This window comes from Plecotus auritus, assembly GCF_963455305.1.
Source record: "Plecotus auritus genome assembly, chromosome: 9".
In the NCBI taxonomy this organism is placed as follows: Eukaryota; Metazoa; Chordata; class Mammalia; order Chiroptera; family Vespertilionidae; genus Plecotus; species Plecotus auritus.
This window is the reverse complement of record NC_137783.1, coordinates 152,350,796-152,375,646: the sequence shown is the minus strand read 5'-3', so window position 1 is coordinate 152,375,646 and position 24,851 is coordinate 152,350,796. Positions and strand designations below refer to the sequence as shown.

Here is a 24,851-nt window from a genome sequence, read left to right as displayed (position 1 = left end):
TGCGCCCAGGCTACCTCTGGGTCAGAGGGCACAGCTGCTCTGTGAGCCCAATAACCAGCGGGTGAGCGACGGGAGAAGGCTTCTCGCTTCTTGGTCTAAAGCTCACCCAATAGCAGTGGGAGACGGGAATCCGGGGACTCGGGTCTTATGGGAGAGGTGAGCTCCGGGCTCTAATTCTAGGCGGTAAATCTCCTCTGGCACCAGACCCAGGCTCCCAGCAGCTCTGGAGGGACCCAAGGGTGGTGCCAGCTCCGTCCCCTCCCCTGGGTGCCCTGGGCCAGGGGTGCCAATCCGTGCAGTTTGATTCACCATGAGTCCCCTCCAAGTGAAACTGCCTCTGCCTCCAGGGTCAGGTTCAAACCATGTGACTGGCCCCATCAGTCAGAACTGATTGTCTCAGTGTGCTTACCTGACCCAACAGCAGCCAATCAGAAGGCTGAGCTAGGATGCGGTGAGCTGAGCCAGATTCTCTCTCGGCAACTTGAACAGGAACCCCAGAGCTGCGGGCCTGGAGGAGAGATGCTGCTGAGCTGACGCCGAAGGAAAAGCCGTGGAGTGAGGTGTTGGGGACCCGCAATGGTGGGGACATCACGACACTAATTCTTCTGGAGCCGAGAGGCCTGGAGAGCAGCAGCAGGAAAGGAGCCTCGGCCGCTGGGGATGGGAGTGTTAGCGGTGCCCACTCGTGCGCTGTCTGACCCAGGGCCTGGCATGGTGGGCACTCCGTGTCATTGGCTGCATGATGTTCCCTGCTCGGTCTGGCAGCCGCTCCTCTTCCTTAGCAGCGAGCTCGTGGAGAGACGGGCTGCTGGCCTTTACTCCAGGCGATACTGGGGTTCACTTCCAGCCCACACACAGTCCCAGGGAAGCGCCCCTTTCTGTGTGCTCGGTGCTCTGGGGGCACATGAGGAGGACACAGCGCACAGCTGGCTGCAGCGGCCCGGGAGGAGCGTGGGCCTCCCACCTGGCCGACCCATTTGGACCCGGGGGCCTCCGTTGCCGACCTGTGACTTGCCCGTGTGACTGGAGCCCTACGTTCAGCTGCACCCTCTGTAGAGCAGATGAGAACCCCACCGCCCGGTCGTGCAGGGGTGGGATGGACAGCAGAGGGGAGGTATGGAGGGAGGGGTGGCCTGACGGGGGTGGGCCAACCTCCGATCCCTCCCAGAGCATCATGGCATTAAAGCAAATGCCGAAAGCTTGGGAACCACCCGCAGCAGGGAACTGGCCAAATAAAACCGATGCCTGCATGTCATGGCTGACGGTGCCACCGTTACCAGCAGCTGTCCAGCAGGTGTGTGCCTACACCTGTGAATTTTAAAGCCAAACGCAGGCTTTACAAATTTAGGCTTATTGAGGAATAACTTACTGTTTTATTTTTTTGTTAATCTTCATCTGAGGATATTTTTTCCATTGATTTTTAGAGAAGGAGGGGGAGAGAGTGAAACATCGATGTGAGATGTTTCTCTCTCTCGCCCTCTCTGTGTACAGGACGATGCTCCAACCAACGGAGCCACACTGGCCAGGGTCAAATGCCCTTTTAAAAAGGGAATAAGAACTGGTGAACTAATGTGTACACACACACACACACACACACACACACACAGCCAGTGAATATAGAAGCTGCTCATTGGATGAACTGGCTGTTCAGAGACTGACATTATACCAACAGGCTTTCTGTGTGCCCAGCTCCATCGGGCATGGGAGTGGGGAGATGGCCCCTCCCTGAGGGTTCCCGGGCCCATCACTCTGCCTTCTCGCTTCAGCTTTCCCAGAAGCCTGGGTGAGGCGGGAGGCTGCTGTCCTGTTAGGGACAAACCCGAGGATTTAGAACTGGGAGAGTGTGGCTACCACCTGACCCAGGCCTTCAATCTGTATTGAAGAGACCCCTGAGAAGAGAAGGGACTTGCCTGAGGCCACACGGTGGGTGGGGCTCTGGGTTTGCAGGTCAGGCCTGGCTTGCTCAGCAGCTTCCTTTCCTGCTATTGAAAAAATGTGCCCCTGGCCTGCTGAGGTCCCCACCCCGCTCTGGCGGGCTAGCACCTGGTGTCCTTGTCCTGTACCACTCTGCCCATCCTGCATCCTTCAGGGACATCGGCGCTCACATGGGCCTTTAGGAGAATTCACATCCTTTGCTTTAGAATCGATGAAGCCAGAGTCAGGGGCATCTGTGACTTCTCCGATGCCACCCAGGTGGGGGTCGGCCGTGTTTGAGTTTGAAGCCAGGCAGGGGGGCCGGCCTTTCCACAGCCCATCCTCCCTGATGGTGCCCAGGGCAGTGGGGCTGCCTGCTTGCCCGCTCTCAGCCCTGACCATGGCCCTCTTTCCTCTTTGGGAACCACAGGTGGAATCGCGGGACCGGGGGCGGACAGCTTCATATTAGTCTGGTCTGACAAGGCCATGGTGAAGAAGGAGAAGCTGTCCGTGGTGGCCGGCAAAGACAAGTACCATGTCAATAACAAGCATGACCGGAAGTACTCCCCGTTGCCACCCAGCCAGATCGTGCGCCGGGCGGAGGAGTTGGTGTGGCGGGAGATGCCCTACAAGCTGACCAGCGCCAACTCTGAGAACTTCGTGAACGAGCTGCGATACGGAGTCCCTCTCTGGGACCAGGTGCGTCCTCAGCCTATGTCCCTGTCCCCAGGAACCTGAGCATTCCCCCTGCTGCCAGTGGCTGGGCATCCGTGTGGGCTGCCAGGGCGGAGGCAGAGGCACGAACAAGACAAAACAGCAGGGACAGAATCCCTGCCCTCGAGGGAGTGACAGTCGGGGTAGGGATGAGAGTGGGGAGATGAGCCAGTCGCTGTGCAGACCAGTGAGGTTAGGGGCTGATATCGCAGCCAGGACACTCACCCTGGCCCCTCCCATAGATCCAGAGGAGGGTTGTTTTAACCCCACTTTACAGATGGGGAAACTGAGGCTCACGGTGCTTTACTAGCTTACCCAAACCCATCCAACCACTAGGCATTGAGGCTCCAGCACCTGACAGCCATGTGCAGAGGTGGGATTTGAACCCAGGTGCCTGATCCAGGAAGGCATCACAGAAGAGGCGACGCCCGAGCTGAATCTGATTTCAATCTTTTGAGTAACTTGAAGCTGGAAAATGAGCTGGAGATGACCAGGGAGCAGGGTGACAAGGACTACAGGCCGAGGGAGGAGGAAAAGTGGGAGCCAGGAGGGGAAGAGCCAGACAGAGGTTTCTGCGATGGGCCCGGGGTACACCGTTTGGGCTCTGGCCCACGTGGTCTCTGTCTCCCCATTCGACACCGCAGCTTAGTTGCAGAAACACAGTCATGGACAATCCCAAATGGCGTGGGTAAGGCCATTCCTAAAGAAGTGCTTTATGAAAACAGTGGTGGGTGTTAGAATCGCCGAAGGAGGAACACACGGGCCAAAGGGGTAAAGAATTGTGAGTTTATTAGTCACCTGGAGACCAGATGGGCTGAACCCCAAATGGGGCCAGCACCTAGAGATGAAGGGTCAGGGTTCTAAAGGACTCAGGCAGAGAGAAACCAAGATGGCGGCATAGGTAAACACCTAAACTGCTGCCTCGCACAACAATTTCAAAACTACAACTAAAAGACAGAACGGACACCATCCAGAACCACAGGAAAGCTGGCTGAGTGAAAATTCTACAACTAGAAGGAAAAAGAAAAGCTCACAGAGAATTGGAGGTACGGCAAAGGGTCTTTGTGCACGCAGAGAGGAAGGGCGGCTGAGAGCCTGGCTGACTTTCTCTGGCGCAAGGGGGAAGGAAGCCTCCGACCGCACTGAACCCCAGTTCTGACTGCACTGAACCCCAGTTCCGGGCGAACCCCTGGGGACCCACGCTCTTATGGGGGGAGTCTGGACTCTCGGGCGGAGACTCGAGCTGGGAAAGGCAGAAGTCTGAAGGCGCACGCGGGCCAGTGCGCACAAAGGCTGCGGAAGTTGCCACAGGCTTTCCCTAGTGGAAGGGAGTCAGAGGATCCTGACTGCACTGAGCCCCAGTTCTGACTGCAGTGAACCCCAGTTCCAGGCGAGCCCCTGGGGACCCACGCTCTTGTGGGGGGAGTCTGGACTCTCGGGCGGAGACTTGGGAGCCGGGGAAGGCGGAGGACTGAAAGTGCGCACGCGCGCGCGCACGCCAGTGCGCACAAAGGCTGCGGAGGTTGCCACAGGCTTTCCCTAGTGGAAGGGAGTCAGAGGCTCCTGACGGCACTGAGCCCCAGTTCTGACTGCAGTGAACCCCAGTTCCAGGCGAGCCCCTGGGGACCCACACTCTTACGGGGGGAGTCTGGACTCTCAGGCGGAGACTCGAGCTGGGGAAGGCGGAGGACTGAAAGCGCACATGCGCGCAACGGCAAGGCTGACAGGAAGCCAAGACTGAGACTCCACCCCATCCAAGCTGAGCACAGAGGCTATTGCAATTTGGCAAGTCTAATCCTATAAGGCTGTCTCCAGCACCGAACTTCTCCCAGCATAGACACAGCTGATCCTTACAGCCAACTGGCCCGGAGGTCAATTCTTCCCAGTGATACCAACAACAATAAAGACTTAATTACAACAAGGCTGTACACACAGTCCACAAAGGGGTGCACCAAGAGTGTCCACCTCAGGTTAACTGGGGAAGCAGACCCACTGGGCCATATTGGAAACCTAGCACAAATATCTACCTTACCAACTCAGGGAATCAGTGAAAATGCGGGGTCAAAGAATCAGATCACAAACGAAAGAAATGGAGGAAAACAAACGACTGGATATAGAATTCAAAACCACGGTGATAAGACTTTTTAAGAATATCCTAGAAAAGGCCGATAAATATAACGAGACCCTCGAAGATATGAAAAAGGACCAACTAGAAATTAAACATACACTGACTGAAATAAAAAATATTATACAGAGACCCAGAAACAGAATAGAGGAACACAAGAATCAAGTCAAAGAATTGAAATACAAAGAAGCAAAAAACACTCAACCGAAAAAGCAAAACGCAAAAAAAAAAAAAATCCAAAAAGTTGAAGATAATGTAAGAAGACTCTGGGACAACTTCAAGCGTACCAACATCAGAATTATGGGGGTGCCAGAAGAAGAGAGAGAGCAAGATACTGAAAACCTATTGGAAGAAATAATGACAGAAAATTTCCCCGACCTGGTGAAAGAAATAGACTTACAAGTCCAGGAAGCACACAGAACCCCAAACAAAAGGAATCCAAAGAGGACCACACCAAGACACATCATAATTAAAATGCCAAGAGCAAAAGACAAAGAGAGAATATTAAAAGCAGCAAGAGAAAAACAGTTAATTACCTACAAGGGAGCACCCATACGACTGTCAGCTGACTTCTCAACAGAAACTATGCAGGCCAGACGGGAGTGGCAAGAAATTTTCAATGTGATGAATAGCAAGAACCTACAACCAAGATTACTCTACCCAGCAAAGCTATCATTCAGAATTGAAGGGCAGATAAAGAGCTTCACAGATAAGAAAAAGCTGAAGGAGTTCATCACCACCAAACCAGTATTATATGAAATGATGAAAGGTATTCTTAAAGAAGAGGAAGAAGAAAAATTAAAGAGAAAAATTATGAACAACAAATACATATCTATCAACAAGCGAACCTAAAAATCAAGTGAATTAAAAACCTGAGGAACAGAATAATCTGGTGAATATAATAGAATCAGGGGCATAGAAAGGGAGTGGACTGATAATTCTCAGGGGGAAAGGGGTATGGGGGGTTCATGAAGAGAATGGACAAAAATCATACACCTATGGATGAGGACAGTGGGGGGGAGGTAAGGGCAGAAGATGGGGTGGGAAATGGGTGGAGGGGAGCTATGGGGGGAAAAAGGAGAAGTAATTGTAATAATCTGAATAAAGATTTATTTTAAATAAATAAATAAATAAATAAATAAATAAAATAAAATAAAATAAAATAAAATAAAAATAAAAATAAATAAAAATAAAAAAAATAAAAAATAAAGGACTCAGGCAGGCTTTTTCTGGGAGGAGAATTCTCTAGGCGGGGAATGAAGGGAAGGATAATGGTCTTGGCAAGTGGAATGTGGTCTTAGCCAGTGGAATGTGGTCTAAGCAAGAGGAATGTAGTCTTAGCAAGTGGAATGTGGTCTTAGCAAGTGGAATATGGTATAAGCAAGATGAATGATGTCTTAGCAAGGGGAATGTGGTCTTAGCAAGTGGAATGTGGTCTAAGTAAGGGGAATCTGGACTTAGGAAGTGGAATGTGGTCTTAGGAACTGGAATGTGTTCTTAGCAAGTGGAATGTGGTCTACTCAAGGGGAATGTATTCTCAGGAAGTGGAATGTGGTCTTAGCAAGGGGAATGTGGTTTCAGCAAGTGGAATGTGGTCTTAGCAAGTAGAATATGGTCTTAGGAAGTGGAATGTGGTCTTAGGAACTGGAAAGTGGTCTTAGCAAGCTGAATGTGGTCTAAGCAAGGAAAATGTGGTCTTAGGAAGTGGAATGTGGTCTTAGCTAGTGGAATGTGGTCTTAGGAACTGGAATGTGGTATTAGGAAGTGGAATGTGGTCTACGCAATAGGCATGTGGACTTAGCAAGTGGAATGTGGTCTAATAAATGGGAATGTGGTCTTAGCAAGTGGAATGTGGACGAAGCAAGAGGAACGTGGTCTTAGGAAGTGGAATGTGGTCTTAGCAAGGGGAATGTCATCGTAGGAAGTGGAATGTGGTCTTAGCAAGGGGAATGTGGTCTAAGCAAGGGGAAACTCATCTTGGGAAGTGGCATGTCATCTTAGCAAGTGGATATTGGTATATGTAAGGGGAATCTGGTCTTAGAAAGTGGAATGTGGTCTTAGAAAGTGGAATGTGGTCTTAGCTAGTGAATTGTGGTCTTAGGAACTACAATGTGGTGTTAGGAAGTGGAATGTGGTCTAAGCAAGGGAATCTGGTCTTAGGAAGTGGAATGTGGTCTTAGCAAGTGGAATGTGGTCTAACAAAGGGGTATGTGCTCTAAGCAAGGAGAATGTGGTCTTAGCAAGTGGAATGTGGTCTAAGCAAGGGGAATGTGGTCTTAGGAAGTGGAATGTGGTCTTAGCAAGGGGAATATGGTCTAAGCAAGTAGAATGTGGTCTTAGCAAGTAGAATATGGTTTTAAAAAGTGGAATGTGGTCTTAGGAGGTGGAATGTGGTCGTAGCAAGGGGAATGTGGTCTAAGCAAAGAGAATGTGGTCTTAGCTAGTGGAACGTGGTCTTAGCAAGGGGAACGTCATCTTGGCAAGTGGAATGTGGTCTTAGCAGGTAGAATGTGGTCTTAGAAACTGGAATGTGGTCTTAGGAAGTAGAATGTATCTAAGCAAGGGGAATCTGGTCATAGGAAGTGGAATGTGGTCTTAGCAAGTGGAATGTGGTCTAAGCAAAAGGAATGTGGTCTAAACAAGTGGAATGTGGTCTTAGGTGGTGAAATGTGGTCTTAGCAAGGGGAATGTGGTCTTAGCAAGTAGAATGTGGTCTAAGCAAGTGGAATTGGGTCTAAATAAGGGGAATCTGGTCTTAAGAAGTGGAATGTGGTCTTAGAAAGTGGATTGTGGTCTAAGCAAGGGGAATTTGGTCTAAGCAAAGGGAATGTGGTCTTAGCTAGTGGAACGTGGTCTTAGCAAGGGGAATGTCGTCTTGGCAAGTGGAATGTGGTCTTAGCAGGTAGAATGTGGTCTTGGGAACTGGAATGTGGTCTTAGGAAGTGGAATGTATCTAAGCAAGGGGAATCTGGACTTAGGAAGTGGAATGTGGTCTTAGAAAGTGGAATGTGGTCTAAGCAAAAGTAATGTGGTCTAAGCAAGTGGAATGTGGTCTTAGGTGGTGAAATGTGGTCTTAGCAAGGGGAATGTGGTCTTAGCAAGGAGAATGTGGTATTCACAAGGGGAATGTGGTCTAAGCAAGTGGAATTGGGTCTAAATAAGGGGAATCTGGTCTTAGGAAGTAAAATGTGGTCTTAGAAAGTGTAATGTGGTGTAAGCAAGGAAAATTTGGTCTAAGCAACTGGAATGTGGGCTTAGCAAGTGGAATATAATCTTAGGAAATGGAATGTGTTCTGAGGAAGTGGAATATGATTTTAGGAAGTGGAATGTAGTCTTAGGAAGTGTAATGTGGTCTTAGCAAGGGGGATATCATCGTAGGAAGTGGAATGTGGTCTTAGCAAGTGGAATGTGGTCTAAGCAAGGGGAAACTCGTCTTGGGAAGTGGCATGTCATCTTAGCAAGTGGATATTGGTCTATGTAAGGGGAATCTGGTCTTAGGAACTGGAATGTGGTCTTAGGAAGTGGATGTGGTCTTAGCAAGTGGAATGTGGTCTTAGGAGGTGGAATGTGGTCTTAGGAAGTGGAATGTGGTCTTATGAGGTGGAATGTGGTGTTAGCAAGGGGAATGTGGTGTTAGCAAGGGGAATGTGGTCTTAGCTAGTGAAATGTGGTCTTAGCAAGTGGAATGTGGTCTTAGGAGGTGGAATATGGTCTTAGGAAGTGGAATGTGGTCTTAGGAGGTGGAATGTGGTCTAAGCAAAGGGAATCTGGTCTTATGAAGTGGAATGTGCTCTTAGCAAGTGGAATGTGGGCTTAGCAAGGGGAATGTGGTCTTAGCAAGTGGAATATGGTCTTAGGAGGTGTAATATGGTCTTAGGAAGTAGATTGTGGTCTTAGCAGGTGGAATGTGGTCGTAGCAAGAAGAATGTGGTCTAAGAATGGGGAATGTGGTCTTAGCAAGTGGAATGTGGTCTTAGCAAGTGGAATGTGGTCTTAGCAAGTGGAATATGGCCTTAGGAAGTGGAATGTGGTCTTAGGAAGTGGAAAGTGGTCTTAGCCAGTGGAATGTGCTTTAAACAAGGAAAATCTCATCTTAGGAAGTGGAATGTGGTCTTAGCAAGTGGAATTTGGTCTAAGTAAGGAGAATCTGGTCTTAGGAAGTAGATTGTGGTCTTAGGAACTGGAATGTGTTCTTAGCAAGTGGAATGTGATCTAATTAAGGGGAATGTATTCTTAGGAAGTGGAATGTGGTCTAAGCAATGGGAATGTGGTCTTAGCAAATGGAATGTGGTCTAAGCAAGGGGTATGTGGTCTAAGCAAAGGGAATTTGTTCTTAGCAAGGGGAATGTGGTCTTGGCAAGTGGAATGTGGTCTTAGCAGGTAGAATGTGGTCTTAGGAACTGGAATCTGGTCTTAGAAAGTTGAATATGGTCTTAGCAAGTGGAATGTGGTCTAAGCAAAAGGAATGTGGTCTAAGCAAGTGGAATGTGGTCTTAGGAGGTGAAATGCGGTCTTAGCAATGGTAATGTGGTCTTAGCAAGTAGAATGTGGTCGTAGCAAGGGGAATGTGGTCTAAGCACGTGGAATTGGGTCTAAATAAGGGGAATCTGGTCTTAGGAAGTGGAATGTGGTCTTAGAAAGTGGAATGTGGGCTTAGCAAGGGGAATATGATCTTAGGAAATGGAATGTTGTCTGAGGAATTGGAATATGATATTAGGAAGTGGAATGTGGTCTTAGGAATTGGAATGTGGTCTTAGCAGGTGGAATGTGGTCTTAGGAATTGGAATGTGGTCTTAGCAAGTGGAATGTTGTTTTAGGAGGTGGAATATGGTCTTAGGAAGTGGAATTTGGTCTTAGGAAGTGGAAAGTGGTCTTAGCAAGTGGAATGTGCTTTAAGCAAGGGAAATCTCGTCTTAGGAAGTGGAATGTGGTCTTAGCAAGTGGAATTTGGTCTAAGTAAGGGGAATCTGGTCTTAGGAAGTGGATTTTGATCTTAGGAACTGGAATGTGTTCTTAGCAAGTGGAAAGTGATCTAATTAAGGGGAATGTATTCTTAGAAAGTGGAATGTGGTCTTAGCAAGGGGAATGTGGTCTAAGCAAGTGGAATGTGGTCTTAGCAAGTAGAATATGGTCTTAGAAAGTGTAATGTGGTCTTAGGAGGTGGAATGTGGTCTAAGCAACGGGAATGTGGTCTAAGCAAGGGGAATGTGATCTAAGCAAGGGGAATGTGGTCTAAGAAAGGGAATGTGGTCTTAGCAAGGGGAATGTGGTCTTGGCAAGTGGAATGTGGTCTTAGCAGGTAGAATGTGGTCCTAGGAACTGGAATCTGGTCTTAGGAAGTGGAATGTGGTCTTAGCAAGGGGAATGTGGTCTAAGCAAAAGGAATGTGGTCTTAGCAAGAGGAATGTGGTCTAAGCAAGTGAAATGTGGTCTTAGCAAGTAGAATATGGTCTTAGAAAGTGTAATGTGGTCTTAGGAGGTGGAATGTGGTCTAAGCAAGGGGAATGTGGTCTAAGCAAGGGGAATGTGGTCTGGGCAAGGGGAATGTGGTCTAAGCAAAGGGAATGTGGTCTTAGCAAGGGGAATGTGGTCTTGGCAAGTGGAATGTGGTCTTAGGAGGTAGAATGTGGTCTTAGGAAGTGGAATGTGGCCTAAGCAAGGGCAATGTGTTCTAAGCAAGTGGAATGTGGTCTTAGGAGGTGGAATGTGGTCTTAGAAAGTGGAATGTAGTCTTAGGAAGTGGAATGTTGACTTAGGAGGTGAAATGTGGTCTAAGCAAGGGGAATTTGGTGTAAGCAATTGGAATGTGGGCTTAGCAAGTGGAATATGATCTTAGGAAATGGAATGTGGTCTGAGGAAGTGGAATATGATCTTAGGAAGTTGAATGTGGTCTTAAGTAGTGGAATGTGGTCTTAGCAAGTGGAATGTAGTCTTAGGAAGTGGTATGTGGACTTAGGAGGTGAAATGTGGTCTAAGCAAGGGCAATGTGTTCTAAGCAAGTGGAATGTGGTCTTAGGAGGTGGAATGTGGTCTTCAGAAGTGGAATGTGGTCTTATGAGGTGGAATGCGGTGTTAGCAAGTGGAATGTGTTCTGAGCAAGGGTAATGTGGTCTTAGAAAGTGGAATGTGGTCTAAGAAAGTGGAATGTGGGCTTAGCAAGTGGAATGTGGTCTTAGGAAATGGAATGTGGTCTTAGGAAGTGGAATATGGTCTTAGGAAATGGATTGTGGTCTTAGGAGGTGGAATGTGGTCGTAGCAAGGGGAATGTGGTCTAAGCACGGGGAATGTGGTCTTAGGAGGTGCAATATGGTCTTAGTTAGTGGAATGTGGTCTTAGAAAGTGGAATGTGGTCTTAGCAAGTGGAATGTAGTCTTAGGAAGTGGAATGTGGACTTAGGAGGTGAACTGTGGTCTAAGCAATGGGAATGTGGTCTAAGCAAGGGGAATGTGGTCTTAGCAAGTGGAATGTGGTCTTAGGAGGTGTAATGTCGTCTTCAGAAGTGGAATGTGGTCTTATGAGTTGGAATGTGGTGTTAGCAAGGGGAATGTGGTCTAAGCAAGGGGAATGTGGTCTAAGCAAGTGGAATGTGGGCTTAGCAAGTGGAATATGATCTTAGGAAATGGAATGTGGTCTGAGGAAGTGGAATATGATCTTAGGAAGTGGAATGTGGTCTTAGGAAGTGGAATGTGGTCTTAGCAAGGGGAATGTCATTGTAGGAAGTGGAATGTGGTCTTAGCAAGTGGAATGTGGTCTAAGCAAGGGGAAACTCGTCTTGGGAAGTGGCATGTCATCTTAGCAAGTGGATATTGGTCGATGTAAGGGGAATGTGGTCTTAGCAAGTGGAATGTGGTCTTAGGAGGTGTAATGTGGTCTTCAGAAGTGGAATGTGGTCTTATGAGGTGGAATGCGGTGTTAGCAAGTGGAATGTGTTCTGAGCAAGGGTAATGTGGTCTTAGAAAGTGGAATGTGGTCTAAGAAAGTGGAATGTGGGCTTAGCAAGTGGAATGTGGTCTTAGGAAATGGAATGTGGTCTTAGGAAGTGGAATATGGTCTTAGGAAATGGATTGTGGTCTTAGGAGGTGGAATGTGGTCGTAGCAAGGGGAATGTGGTCTAAGCACGGGGAATGTGGTCTTAGGAGGTGCAATATGGTCTTAGTTAGTGGAATGTGGTCTTAGAAAGTGGAATGTGGTCTTAGCAAGTGGAATGTAGTCTTAGGAAGTGGAATGTGGACTTAGGAGGTGAACTGTGGTCTAAGCAATGGGAATGTGGTCTAAGCAAGGGGAATGTGGTCTTAGCAAGTGGAATGTGGTCTTAGGAGGTGTAATGTCGTCTTCAGAAGTGGAATGTGGTCTTATGAGTTGGAATGTGGTGTTAGCAAGGGGAATGTGGTCTAAGCAAGGGGAATGTGGTCTAAGCAAGTGGAATGTGGGCTTAGCAAGTGGAATATGATCTTAGGAAATGGAATGTGGTCTGAGGAAGTGGAATATGATCTTAGGAAGTGGAATGTGGTCTTAGGAAGTGGAATGTGGTCTTAGCAAGGGGAATGTCATTGTAGGAAGTGGAATGTGGTCTTAGCAAGTGGAATGTGGTCTAAGCAAGGGGAAACTCGTCTTGGGAAGTGGCATGTCATCTTAGCAAGTGGATATTGGTCGATGTAAGGGGAATGTGGTCTTAGCAAGTGGAATGTGGTCTTAGGAGGTGTAATGTGGTCTTCAGAAGTGGAATGTGGTCTTATGAGTTGGAATGTGGTGTTAGCAAGGGGAATGTGGTCTAAGCAAGGGGAAACTCGTCTTGGGAAGTGGCATGTCATCTTAGCAAGTGGATATTGATCTATGTAAGGGGAATCTGGTCTTAGAAAGTGGAATGTGGTCTTAGAGAGTGAATTGTGATCTTAGGAACTACAATGTGGTCTTAGGAAGTGTAATTTGGTTTTAGCAAGGGGAATGTCATCAGAGGAAGTGGATGTGGTCTTAGCAAGTGGAATGTGGTCTTAGGAGGTGGAATGTGGTCTTAGGAAGTGGAATGTGGTCTTATGAGGTGGAATGTGGTGTTAGCAAGGGGAATGTGGTCTTAGCAAGGGGAATGTGGTCTTAGCTAGTGGAATGTGGTCTTAGCACGTGGAATGTGGTCTTAGGAGGTGGAATATGGTCTTAGGAAGTGGAATGTGGTCTTAGGAGGTGGAATGTGGTCTAAGCAATGGGAATGTGATCTTAGCAAGGGGAATGTGGTCTAAGCATGGGGAATGTGGTCTTAGGAAGTGGAATGTGGTCTTAGCAAGTGGAATGTGGTCTTAGCAAAGGGAATGTCGTCTTAGGAAGTGGAATGTGGTCTTAGCAAGTGGAATGTGGTCTAAGCAAGGGGAATGTGGTCTAAGCAAGTGGAATGTGGGCTTAGCAAGTGGAATGTGGTCTTAGGAAATGGAATGTGGTCTTAGGAAGTGGAATATGGTCTTAGGAAGTGGATTGTGGTCTTAGCAACGGGAATGTGATCTTAGCAAGTGGAATGTGGTCTTAGCAAAGGGAATGTCGTCTTAGGAAGTGGAATGTGGTCTTAGCAAGTGGAATGTGGTCTAAGCAAAGGGAATCTGGTCTTAGGAAGTAGAATGTGCTCTTAGCAAGTGGAATGTGGGCTTTGCAAGGGGAATGTGGTCTTAGCAAGTGGAATGTGGTCTTAGGAGGTGTAATATGGTCTTAGGAAGTAGATTGTGGTCTTAGCAGGTGGATTGTGGTCGTAGCAAGAAGAATGTGGTCTAAGCAAGTGGAATTGGGTCTAAATAAGGGGAATCTGGTCTTAGGAAGTGGAATGTGGTCTTAGAAAGTGGAATGTGGGCTTAGCAAGGGGAATATGATCTTAGGAAATGGAATGTTGTCTGAGGAATTGGAATATGATATTAGGAAGTGGAATGTGGTCTTAGGAATTGGAATGTGGTCTTAGCAAGTGGAATGTGGTCTTAGGAGGTGGTATATGGTCTTAGGAAGTGGAATGTGGTCTTAGCAAGTGGAATGTTGTCTTAGGAGGTGGAATATGGTCTTAGGAAGTGGAATTTCGTCTTAGCAAGTAGAATGTGCTTTAAGCAAGGGAAATCTCGTCATAGGAAGTGGAATGTGTTCTTAGCAAGTGGAATTTGGTCTAAGTAAGGGGAATCTGGTCTTAGGAAGTAAATTGTGGTCTTAGGAACTGGAATGTGTTCTTAGCAAGTGGAAAGTGATCTAATTAAGGGGAATGTATTCTTAGGAAGTGGAATGTGGTCTTAGCAAGGGGAATGTGGTCTAAGCAAGTGGAATGTGGTCTTAGCAAGTAGAATATGGTCTTAGAAAGTGTAATGTGGTCTTAGGAGGTGGAATGTGGTCTAAGCAAGGGGAATGTGGTCTAAGCAAGGGGAATGTGGTCTGGGCAAGGGGAATGTGGTCTAAGCAAAGGGAATGTGGTCTTAGCAAGGGGAATGTGGTCTTGGCAAGTGGAATGTGGTCTTAGGAGGTAGAATGTGGTCTTAGGAAGTGGAATGTGGTCTTAGCAAGTGGAATGGGTCTAAGCAAAAGGAATGTGTTCTAAGCAAGTGGTATGTGGTCTTAGGAGATGAAATGTGGTCGTAGCAAGGGGAATGTGGTCTAAGCAAGTGGAATTGGGTCTAAATAAGGGGAATCTGGTCTTAGGAAGTGGAATGTGGTCTTAGAAAGTGGAATGTAGTCTTAGGAAGTGGAATGTGGACTTAGGAGGTGAAATGTGGTCTAAGCAAGGGCAATGTGTTCTAAGCAAGTGGAATGTGGTCTTAGGAGGTGGAATGTGGTCTTAGAAAGTGGAATGTAGTCTTAGGAAGTGGAATGTTGACTTAGGAGGTGAAATGTGGTCTAAGCAAGGGGAATTTGGTGTAAGCAATTGGAATGTGGGCTTAGCAAGTGGAATATGATCTTAGGAAATGGAATGTGGTCTGAGGAAGTGGAATATGATCTTAGGAAGTTGAATGTGGTCTTAAGTAGTGGAATGTGGTCTTAGCAAGTGGAATGTAGTCTTAGGAAGTGGTATGTGGACTTAGGAGGTGAAATGTGGTCTAAGCAAGGGCAATGTGTTCTAAGCAAGTGGAATGTGGTCTTAGGAGGTGGAATGTGGTCTTCAGAAGTGGAATGTGGTCTTATGAGGTGGAATGCGGTGTTAGCAAGTGGAATGTGTTCTGAGCAAGGGTAATGTGGTCTTAGAAAGTGGAATGTGGTCTTAGAAAGTGGAATGTGGTCTTAGCAAGTGGAATGTAGTCTTAGGAAGTGGAATGTGGACTTAGGAGGTGAACTGTGGTCTAAGCAAGGGGAATGTGGTCTAAGCAAGGGGAATGTGGTCTTAGCAAGTGGAATGTGGTCTTAGGAGGTGTAATGTGGTCTTCAGAAGTGGAATGTGGTCTTATGAGTTGGAATGTGGTGTTAGCAAGGGGAATGTGGTCTAAGCAAGGGGAATGTGGTCTTAGAAAGTGGAATGTGGTCTAAGCAAGGGGAATTTGGTCTAAGCAAGTGGAATGTGGGCTTAGCAAGTGGAATATGATCTTAGGAAATGGAATGTGGCCTGAGGAAGTGGAATATGATCTTAGGAAGTGGAATGTGGTCTTAGGAAGTGGAATGTGGTCTTAGGAGGTGGAATGTGGTCTTAGGAAGTGGAATGTGGTCTTATGAGGTGGAATGTGGTGTTAGCAAGGGGGATGTGGTGTTAGCAAGGGGAATGTGGTCTTAGCAAGTGGAATGTGGTCTTAGCAAGTAGAATATGGTCTTAGGAAGTGGAATGTGGTCTTAGGAACTGGAAACGGTCTTAGGAAGCGGAATGTGGTCTTAGCAAGTGGAATGTGGTATCAGGAGGTGGAATATGGTCTTAGGAAGTGGAATGTGGTCTTAGGAGGTGGAATGTGGTCTAAGCAATGGGAATGTGATCTTAGCAAGTGGAATGTGGTCTAAGCATGGGGAATGTAGTCTTAGGAAGTGGAATGTGGTCTTAACAAGTGAAATGTGGTCTTAGCAAAGGGAATGTTGTCTTAGGAAGTGGAATGTGGTCTTAGCAAGTGGAATGTGTTCTAAGCAAGGGGAATCTGGTCTTAGGAAGTGGAATGTGGTCTTAGCAAGTGGAATGTGGTCTAAGCAAGGGGAATGTGGTCTAAGCAAGTAGAATGTGGGCTTAGCAAGTGGAATGTGGGCTTAGCAAGTGGAATGTGGTCTTAGGAAATGGAATGTGGTCTTAGGAAGTGGAATATGGTCTTAGGAAGTGGATTGTGGTCTTAGGAGGTGGAATGTGGTCGTAGCAAGGGGAATGTGGTCTAAGCACGGGGAATGTGGTCTTAGGAGGTGCAATATGGTCTTAGTTAGTGGAATGTGGTCTTAGAAAGTGGAATGTGGTCTTAGCAAGTGGAATGTAGTCTTAGGAAGTGGAATGTGGACTTAGGAGGTGAACTGTGGTCTAAGCAATGGGAATGTGGTCTAAGCAAGGGGAATGTGGTCTTAGCAAGTGGAATGTGGTCTTAGGAGGTGTAATGTCGTCTTCAGAAGTGGAATGTGGTCTTATGAGTTGGAATGTGGTGTTAGCAAGGGGAATGTGGTCTAAGCAAGGGGAATGTGGTCTTAGAAAGTGGAATGTGGTCTAAGCAAGGGGAATTTGGTCTAAGCAAGTGGAATGTGGGCTTAGCAAGTGGAATATGATCTTAGGAAATGGAATGTGGTGTGTGGAAGTGGAATATGATCATAGGAAGTGGAATGTGGTCTTAGGATGTGGAATGTGGTCTTAGCAAGGGGAATGTCATTGTAGGAAGTGGAATGTGGTCTTAGCAAGTGGAATATGGTCTAAGCAAGGGGAAACTCGTCTTGGGAAGTGGCATGTCATCTTAGCAAGTGGATATTGGTCGATGTAAGGGGAATGTGGTCTTAGCAAGTGGAATGTGGTCTTAGGAGGTGTAATGTGGTCTTCAGAAGTGGAATGTGGTCTTATGAGTTGGAATGTGGTGTTAGCAAGGGGAATGTGGTCTAAGCAAGGGGAAACTCGTCTTGGGAAGTGGCATGTCATCTTAGCAAGTGGATATTGATCTATGTAAGGGGAATCTGGTCTTAGAAAGTGGAATGTGGTCTTAGAGAGTGAATTGTGATCTTAGGAACTACAATGTGGTCTTAGGAAGTGTAATTTGGTCTTAGCAAGGGGAATGTCATCATAGGAAGTGGATGTGGTCTTAGCAAGTGGAATGTGGTCTTAGGAGGTGGAATGTGGTCTTAGGAAGTGGAATGTGGTCTTATGAGGTGGAATGTGGTGTTAGCAAGGGGAATGTGGTGTTAGCAAGGGGAATGTGGTCTTAGCTAGTGGAATGTGGTCTTAGCAAGTGGAATGTGGTCTTAGGAGGTGGAATATGGTCTTAGGAAGTGGAATGTGGTCTTAGGAGGTGGAATGTGGTCTAAGCAATGGGAATGTGATCTTAGCAAGGGGAATGTGGTCTAAGCATGGGGAATGTGGTCTTAGGAAGTGGAATGTGGTCTTAGCAAGTGGAATGTGGTCTTAGCAAAGGGAATGTCGTCTTAGGAAGTGGAATGTGGTCTTAGCAAGTGGAATGTGGTCTAAGCAAGGGGAATGTGGTCTAAGCAAGTGGAATGTGGGCTTAGCAAGTGGAATGTGGTCTTAGGAAATGGAATGTGGTCTTAGGAAGTGGAATATGGTCTTAGGAAGTGGATTGTGGTCTTAGCAACGGGAATGTGATCTTAGCAAGTGGAATGTGGTCTTAGCAAAGGGAATGTCGTCTTAGGAAGTGGAATGTGGTCTTAGCAAGTGGAATGTGGTCTAAGCAAAGGGAATCTGGTCTTAGGAAGTAGAATGTGCTCTTAGCAAGTGGAATGTGGTCTTAGCAAGGGAAATGTGGTCTTAGCAAGTGGAATGTGGTCTTAGGAGGTGTAATATGGTCTTAGGAAGTAGATTGTGGTCTTAGCAGGTGGAATGTGGTCGTAGCAAGAAGAATGTGGTCTAAGCAAGTGGAATTGGGTCTAAATAAGGGGAATCTGGTCTTAGGAAGTGGAATGTGGTCTTAGAAAGTGGAATGTGGGCTTAGCAAGGGGAATATGATCTTAGGAAATGGAATGTTGTCTGAGGAATTGGAATATGATATTAGGAAGTGGAATGTGGTCTTAGGAATTGGAATGTGGTCTTAGCAAGTGGAATGTGGTCTTAGGAGGTGGTATATGGTCTTAGGAAGTGGAATGTGGTCTTAGCAAGTGGAATGTTGTCTTAGGAGGTGGAATATGGTCTTAGGAAGTGGAATTTCGTCTTAGCAAGTGGAATGTGCTTTAAGCAAGGGAAATCTCGTCATAGGAAGTGGAATGTGTTCTTAGCAAGTGGAATTTGGTCTAAGTAAGGGGAATCTGGTCTTAGGAAGTAAATTGTGGTCTTAGGAACTGGAATGTGTTCTTAGCAAGTGGAAAGTGATCTAATTAAGGGGAATGTATTCTTAGGAAGTGGAATGTGGTCTTAGCAAGAGGAATGTGGTCTAAGCAAGTGAAATGTGGTCTTAGCAAGTAGAATATGGTCTTAGAAAGTGTAATGTGGTCTTAGGAGGTGGAATGTGGTCTAAGCAAGGGGAATGTGGTCTAAGCAAGGGGAATGTGGTCTGGGCAAGGGGAATGTGGTCTAAGCAAAGGGAATGTGGTCTTAGCAAGGGGAATGTGGTCTTGGCAAGTGGAATGTGGTCTTAGGAGGTAGAATGTGGTCTTAGGAAGTGGAATGTGGTCTTAGCAAGTGGAATGGGTCTAAGCAAAAGGAATGTGTTCTAAGCAAGTGGTATGTGGTCTTAGGAGATGAAATGTGGTCGTAGCAAGGGGAATGTGGTCTAAGCAAGTGGAATTGGGTCTAAATAAGGGGAATCTGGTCTTAGGAAGTGGAATGTGGTCTTAGAAAGTGGAATGTAGTCTTAGGAAGTGGAATGTGGACTTAGGAGGTGAACTGTGGTCTAAGCAATGGGAATGTGGTCTAAGCAAGGGGAATGTGGTCTTAGCAAGTGGAATGTGGTCTTAGGAGGTGTAATGTGGTCTTCAGAAGTGGAATGTGGTCTTATGAGTTGGAATGTGGTGTTAGCAAGGGGAATGTGGTCTAAGCAAGGGGAATGTGGTCTTAGAAAGTGGAATGTGGTCTAAGCAAGGGGAATTTGGTCTAAGCAAGTGGAATGTGGGCTTAGCAAGTGGAATATGATCTTAGGAAATGGAATGTGGCCTGAGGAAGTGGAATATGATCTTAAGAAGTGGAATGTGGTCTTAGGAAGTGGAATGTGGTCTTAGCAAGGGGAATGTCATTGTAGGAAGTGGAATGTGGTCTTAGCAAGTGGAATGTGGTCTAAGCAAGGGGAAACTCGTCTTGGGAAGTGGCATGTCATCTTAGCAAGTGGATATTGGTCTATGTAAGGGGAATCTGGTCTTAGGAAGTGGAATGTGGTCTTAGGAAGTGGAATGTGGTCTTAGGAGGTGGAATGTGGTCTTAGGAAGTGGAATGTGGTCTTATGAGGTGGAATGTGGTGTTAGCAAGGGGGATGTGGTGTTAGCAAGTAGAATATGGTCTTAGGAAGTGGAATGTGGTCTTAGGAACTGGAAACGGTCTTAGGAAGCGGAATGCGGTCTTAGCAAGTGGAATGTGGTATCAGGAGGTGGAATATGGTCTTAGGAAGTGGAATGTGGTCTTAGGAGGTGGAATGTGGTCTAAGCAATGGGAATGTGATCTTAGCAAGTGGAATGTGGTCTAAGCATGGGGAATGTAGTCTTAGGAAGTGGAATGTGGTCTTAACAAGTGAAATGTGGTCTTAGCAAAGGGAATGTTGTCTTAGGAAGTGGAATGTGGTCTTAGCAAGTGGAATGTGTTCTAAGCAAGGGGAATCTGGTCTTAGGAAGTGGAATGTGGTCTTAGCAAGTGGAATGTGGTCTAAGCAAGGGGAATGTGGTCTAAGCAAGTAGAATGTGGGCTTAGCAAGTGGAATGTGGGCTTAGCAAGTGGAATGTGGTCTTAGGAAATGGAATGTGGTCTTAAGAAGTGGAATATGGTCTTAGGAAGTGGATTGTGGTCTTAGCAACGGGAATGTGGTCGTAGCAAGTGGAATGTGGTCTTAGCAAAGGGAATGTCATCTTAGGAAGTGGAATGTGGTCTGAGCAAGTAGAATGTGGTCTAAACAAGGGGAATCTAGTCTTAGCAAGTGGAATGTGGTCTTAGGAAGTAGAATGTGTTCTTAGCAAGTGGATATTGGTTTAAGTAAGGGGAATCTAATCTTAGGAAGTGGAATGTCGTCTTAGGAACTGGAATGTGGTCTTAACAAGTGGAATGTTGTCTAATCAAGGGGAATATATTCTTAGGAAGTGGAATGTGGTCTTAGCAAGGGGAATGTGGTCTTAACAAGTGGAATGTGGTCTTAGCTAGTAGAATATGGTCTTAGGAAGTGGAATGTGGTCTTAGGAACTGGAATGTGGTCTTAGCAAGCAGAATGTGGTGTAAGCAAGGGGAATGTTGTCTTAGGAAGTAGAATGTGGTCTAAGCAAGGGGAATGTCCATTGGTAAGTCACCTAAATGTCAGTGCCCAGGGGTGGGGGTACCGACTCAATCATATGATCAGACCTGGCAGTGGGCTCGCTTGGGCCCCTGTGCCACAGTTTGCTGACTCCTGGTCTCAGATAATTTGAATCTTAAGTGAAGTATGACTGTTTCTTCCGGGCATGTTGCGTCAAGATTGGTAGATTTTTTCATGGCCTGTGTGAGGCGACACAGGAAGAGTGCCGTAGTTGCAGGACTTTCCTGGTTGACCTCTGCTAATTTGTGATAGTCTACTGCTTGGTGGTCTGCACTCCCAGTCCTTCTAGGCAGAGAACAGTGTGGTCTTGAGGTCTGCGACCTGCCTGCCCTTTCTGATAGGTTTACAGTGGGTCCCTGTCAGGGACAGCACCCACTCTAATTGAGAGGGCAGGGGCCTGCCAGAAGAGGGTATCTGCGTAGCCCTGGGCATGAAGCCACATTTGGCACCAGCAATTTCCCGAAGGGGTCTTTTAGGCTAGTGCAGGAGTGGGGGCAGGAAGAGAGCGAAACCTGCTCGGAGCAGGTGTGAGATGGGGTGGTGGCGGTAGGATCCCCTGCGTAGGGTGGTGGGCTCTGAGGCTGCTGACACAGAGGAGCCCTAGGCTCGGGGACCGGACGATGGTTGGCGAGATCAAAAATGGTGAGGGCAGAAGAGGATTTGAGATCCTCTGTGGGCACAGAGTGAAGAAGGAAAATCTGTGAGGGAGAGCAGCTGTTCCAGAGAGAAGGATATGTCCTTGAGTGTAAAGAAGCCTGGATATACAGGTCCTCAGACCAATTGCCCTGCCTGCGGCAGAATTGTCAAGGTCAGTTAGAATTTGGAAATCAACACTGCCATTTTACTTAGGCCAGACTTCCTGCGCAAATTCTAGGTCTGAAGGCTTTAAGTAGACAGCCCAGGAGTGTGGTGTGGGGAATGGTCGCCTGCGAATTCCCAATGGTGACAGGCAGTGGTTTAAGTTCTGCTTTTCGTGAGGTTAAGGCCGAGAAAGGCATCCCCGTCTCCACCTAATGTTTACCAGAAACGAACGGAGCCCTCCATCCGTGACAGGTGTCCGGTCAGGAGAGGGGGCGAGGAACCTGGTTTCCGGAGGACTTGTCCCCACCAGCACTGGAGTTCCGTGGGACCATCGAACAGTATCAACCCGGAGCCTGGCTCCAAACCCAAAGGACAGGACAGTCCGTCGGAGGAGAATAGACTAAAGCCCCTGACCTTTGACTGTGTGCCCGGTGTTGATGCAGGAGGAGGCAAGGCAAGGAGAGGTCCGCTATCCAGTCAGGAGCACGATCGAGTCTCTCTCTGCCCCTGTATTCCCTCTAACCCTTTCACTCCCACTGCAAACATCTAGGTCTTGGTTTCACTTCAAGCCTCTGCCAACTTATTCTTCCAGGATGTGGGTTTGCACCGTGCAGCAGTGAGGGCTACACTGATTATAGATCAGCAGCCTCCTGTCACTGCGGGGTGGGGGGGTGACTTAAGCTACCTTCACACTGTTCCAATAATCACGCATGCTGTCCTCATCCCTTACCATGCAGTGTCAGGAGTGCCGGGCCTCTGCCTCCACTCCCGCGGGCGCCTGGGAGCCTGGCTTCCATGGGTCCAGCTGGCGGACACCAGGCCCACCGCACTGATGCTCACCAGCCCTTTTCAAATGTACGTTTCAGGGTCTCCTGAGCCCCCGTGTCCCCTCCCTTGTGCACCCTTTAAAACACCAGTCACCTCTGTGCGAGTCAGAGTGGAGCTGAGGGAAGTCCGCTTAGCGCTGGGAGCGTGTCTGAGTCTGAATGAAGCGGGCAGTGCGGGCTTCTCCTTTCCCAGGTCTCACGTGGCACCAAGTCACCATTCTCCCCAGACACCTGCCACGAGGTCTGAGTACTTTTCTGTTGGCGGTGGAGGCCTAGGTGGCTTGTTAGGACACCAGGCGTCCTGGTCCCTGTCCCTTGGCGTGGGGGCTTAGCGGGAGTTCTCCCCACTGTCCTCCTCAGCCTTCTCCTCTGCACAGGGGGCTCTAACACGGTTAGGAGTGGGGCGGGGGGGACAGACTGAGACAACGGGGTGCCTGCGAGGCCCCGCCCAGTGTTGACGCCTGGAAAGCAGCCGTTCTCAGGTTCTTGGCCCGCTTCCGCCAGCACAGCCTGTGGGCAGGGGTGGCTCACAAGGCGGCGCTGCCGAGTGCATGACCCTCAGGGACCATCCTGGCATCTCCTCCGCCTCATCCCTATTTTCCGAGTATCCGCTTCCCTGTCCAGAACCTCCCGATCAGCGCAGTGCGAGGCGATCTCACTCCATAAGCCTCTGCCCAGTCACGACATGGCATCAGCTGCTCCTCCACCGGCGGCCAAGCCGGGCCCGGGCCGGGCTCAGCTCCTGGGCCACCCAGAACCATCCCGGGCCGGGCTCAGCTCCTGGGCCGCCCAGAACCATCCCGGGCCAGGCTCAGCTCCTGGGCCACCCAGGACCATCCCGGGCCAGGCTCAGCTCCTGGGCCGCCCAGAACCATCCCGGGCCAGGCTCAGCTCCTGGGCCACCCAGAACCATCCCGGGCTGGCCTCAGCTCCTGGGCCACCCAGAACCATCCCGGGCCGGGCTCAGCTCCTGGGCCACCCAGAACCATACCGGGCCGGGCTCAGCTCCTGGGCCGCCCAGAACCATCCCGGGCCAGGCTCAGCTCCTGGGCCGCCCAGAACCATCCCGGGCCAGGCTCAGCTCCTGGGCCGCCCAGAACCATCCCGGGCCAGGCTCAGCTCCTGGGCCACCCAGAACCATCCCGGGCTGGCCTCAGCTCCTGGGCCACCCAGAACCATACCGGGCCGGGCTCAGCTCCAGGGCCACCAGAACCATCTCGGGCCGGGCTCAGCTCCTGGGCCACCCAGAGCCATCCCGGCCCAGCCCTGGGTCGTGAGAGCTCACAAGGTGGTTCCCCAACTCTGAACTTGCTTCAGGCTCCCAGTGGCCAGCCCTAAACTAGACTGTCCGGGCACTGCCTGTGTCCTTCCCCCGGCCACCCTGCGGCTCTCTGAGCCTCTCAGGACCTACAGGGCCGCTGTCTCCCTCACGCCCACAGCTCCTTCCCCCTCGCTCCTTCCCCGCCTCCTCTTCGCTCTCTCCTGGGGGCCTGTTGCCCTGCAAACCCCTGCTGCTCTGTGGTTCCGTTGGAGGGGAACTGAGTGGCTCCTGAGTGCAGATTCTTGGTGGGTGTGTCCGTGGCCAGCTCCTGATGTGGAGTGTGACACCGTCTCTTTTGCTGCAGGTCAAAAGAGGGATCACGGCAGGCGCCATGGGCATGGCGAACCTGATCGAGTTCATGTGGAACGTAAGCAAGCAGAAATAGCGGTAAGGTCCAGGATTCATCCCAGCAATAGCCACTTAGTATGGAGAGGACTTGCTGTGCCAGAAGGAGTGGGGTTGGGTTTATTGATTTCACTGTTTTATACTCATTTAGGCTAATGTTTTTAAAAATATGTCTTTATTGACTTTATATATATATATATATATATATATTTTTTTTTTTTTTTATTTTTTTAGAAAGAGAGATAGGGGCAGGGAATAGAGAGAAACATCGATGGGAGAAATTCATCAGTGGCTGCCTCCTGCATGCTTACTACTGGAGATGGAGACTCCGGGAATAGAACCAGAGACCTCTTGCTTCATGGATCAACACTCAACCACTGAGCAACACCAGCCAGGCCACTGAGGCTGATTTCAATGGAGCTGTAAAAGCACAGGAAGATTTTAATTGGGGAAACACGGCCCAGCATGAATGCTATTAAAGACACAGTTGGGCTCTGTCATGGACTCAATGCTTGTGTCTCCCTCCGTCCCCCATTCACGCTGAAGCCCTAACCCCAAAGTGATGATATTTGGAGCTGGGCCTCTGGGAGGGCATTAGGTTCAGAGGAGGTCATGAGGTGGTGACGAGGGTGCGGGTGGGCATGATGGGATCCGAGCCCTTACAAGCAGACAGGAGCTCTCTCCCATGTGAGGACACAGCGAGAAGGTCGCCATTGGCAAGGCAGGAAGAGGGTCCCTCCAGGAACTGCCTCTGCCAGCACCTTCGCCTTGAACATGTCCGCTTCCAGGCCTGTGAGAAATAAGTGTCTGTGCCGAAGCCCCGCCGGTGGTGTGTTGCCATGGCAGCCCGAGCTCAAGGACGGTGCTCTTCCCCGGAGCCTGAGGGGCGTCCTGGCCATTCTCTGTTTTCCTCGGGGCTCCTCTTGGAGGGCGAGGATGCGTGGGGCAGGGAGACACCCCTGTGAGGGCGGGAGCAGGACCCAGGGGCCTGCCAGGGCCGGGGCTCCGCGGCGGGAATTGTGCTGAGGATTCTGGGCCATGAATGTGACGCAGCCCCAGCGGCCGAGGCTCCTTTCCTGCTGCTGCTCTCCACGCCTCTCGGCTCCGGAAGAATTAGTGTCGTGATGTCCCCATCATCGCTGGTCCCCGACACCCCACTCCATGGCTTTTCCTTCGGCGTCAGCTCAGCAGCGTCTCTCCTCCAGGCCCACAGCTCTTGGGTTCCTGTTCAAGTTCCCGAGACAGAATCTGATTGGCTCAGC

General features: G+C 48.8%; 1 protein-coding gene across 1 annotated transcript; it reads left to right on the top strand.

Annotated features, from left to right (window-relative positions):
• Nucleotides 1–2,400: 2,400 nt before the first annotated feature.
• On the top strand, nucleotides 2,401–23,629 carry LOC308233798 (phospholipase A and acyltransferase 2-like; the record flags this gene model as incomplete). The annotated part of the gene is made up of 2 exons (XM_080640751.1): nucleotides 2,401–2,613; nucleotides 23,549–23,629. 2 exons carry the CDS (start codon nucleotides 2,401–2,403, stop codon nucleotides 23,627–23,629), a joined length of 294 nt encoding a protein of 97 aa, XP_080496877.1.
• Between the last annotated feature and the right edge of the window lie 1,222 nt (nucleotides 23,630–24,851).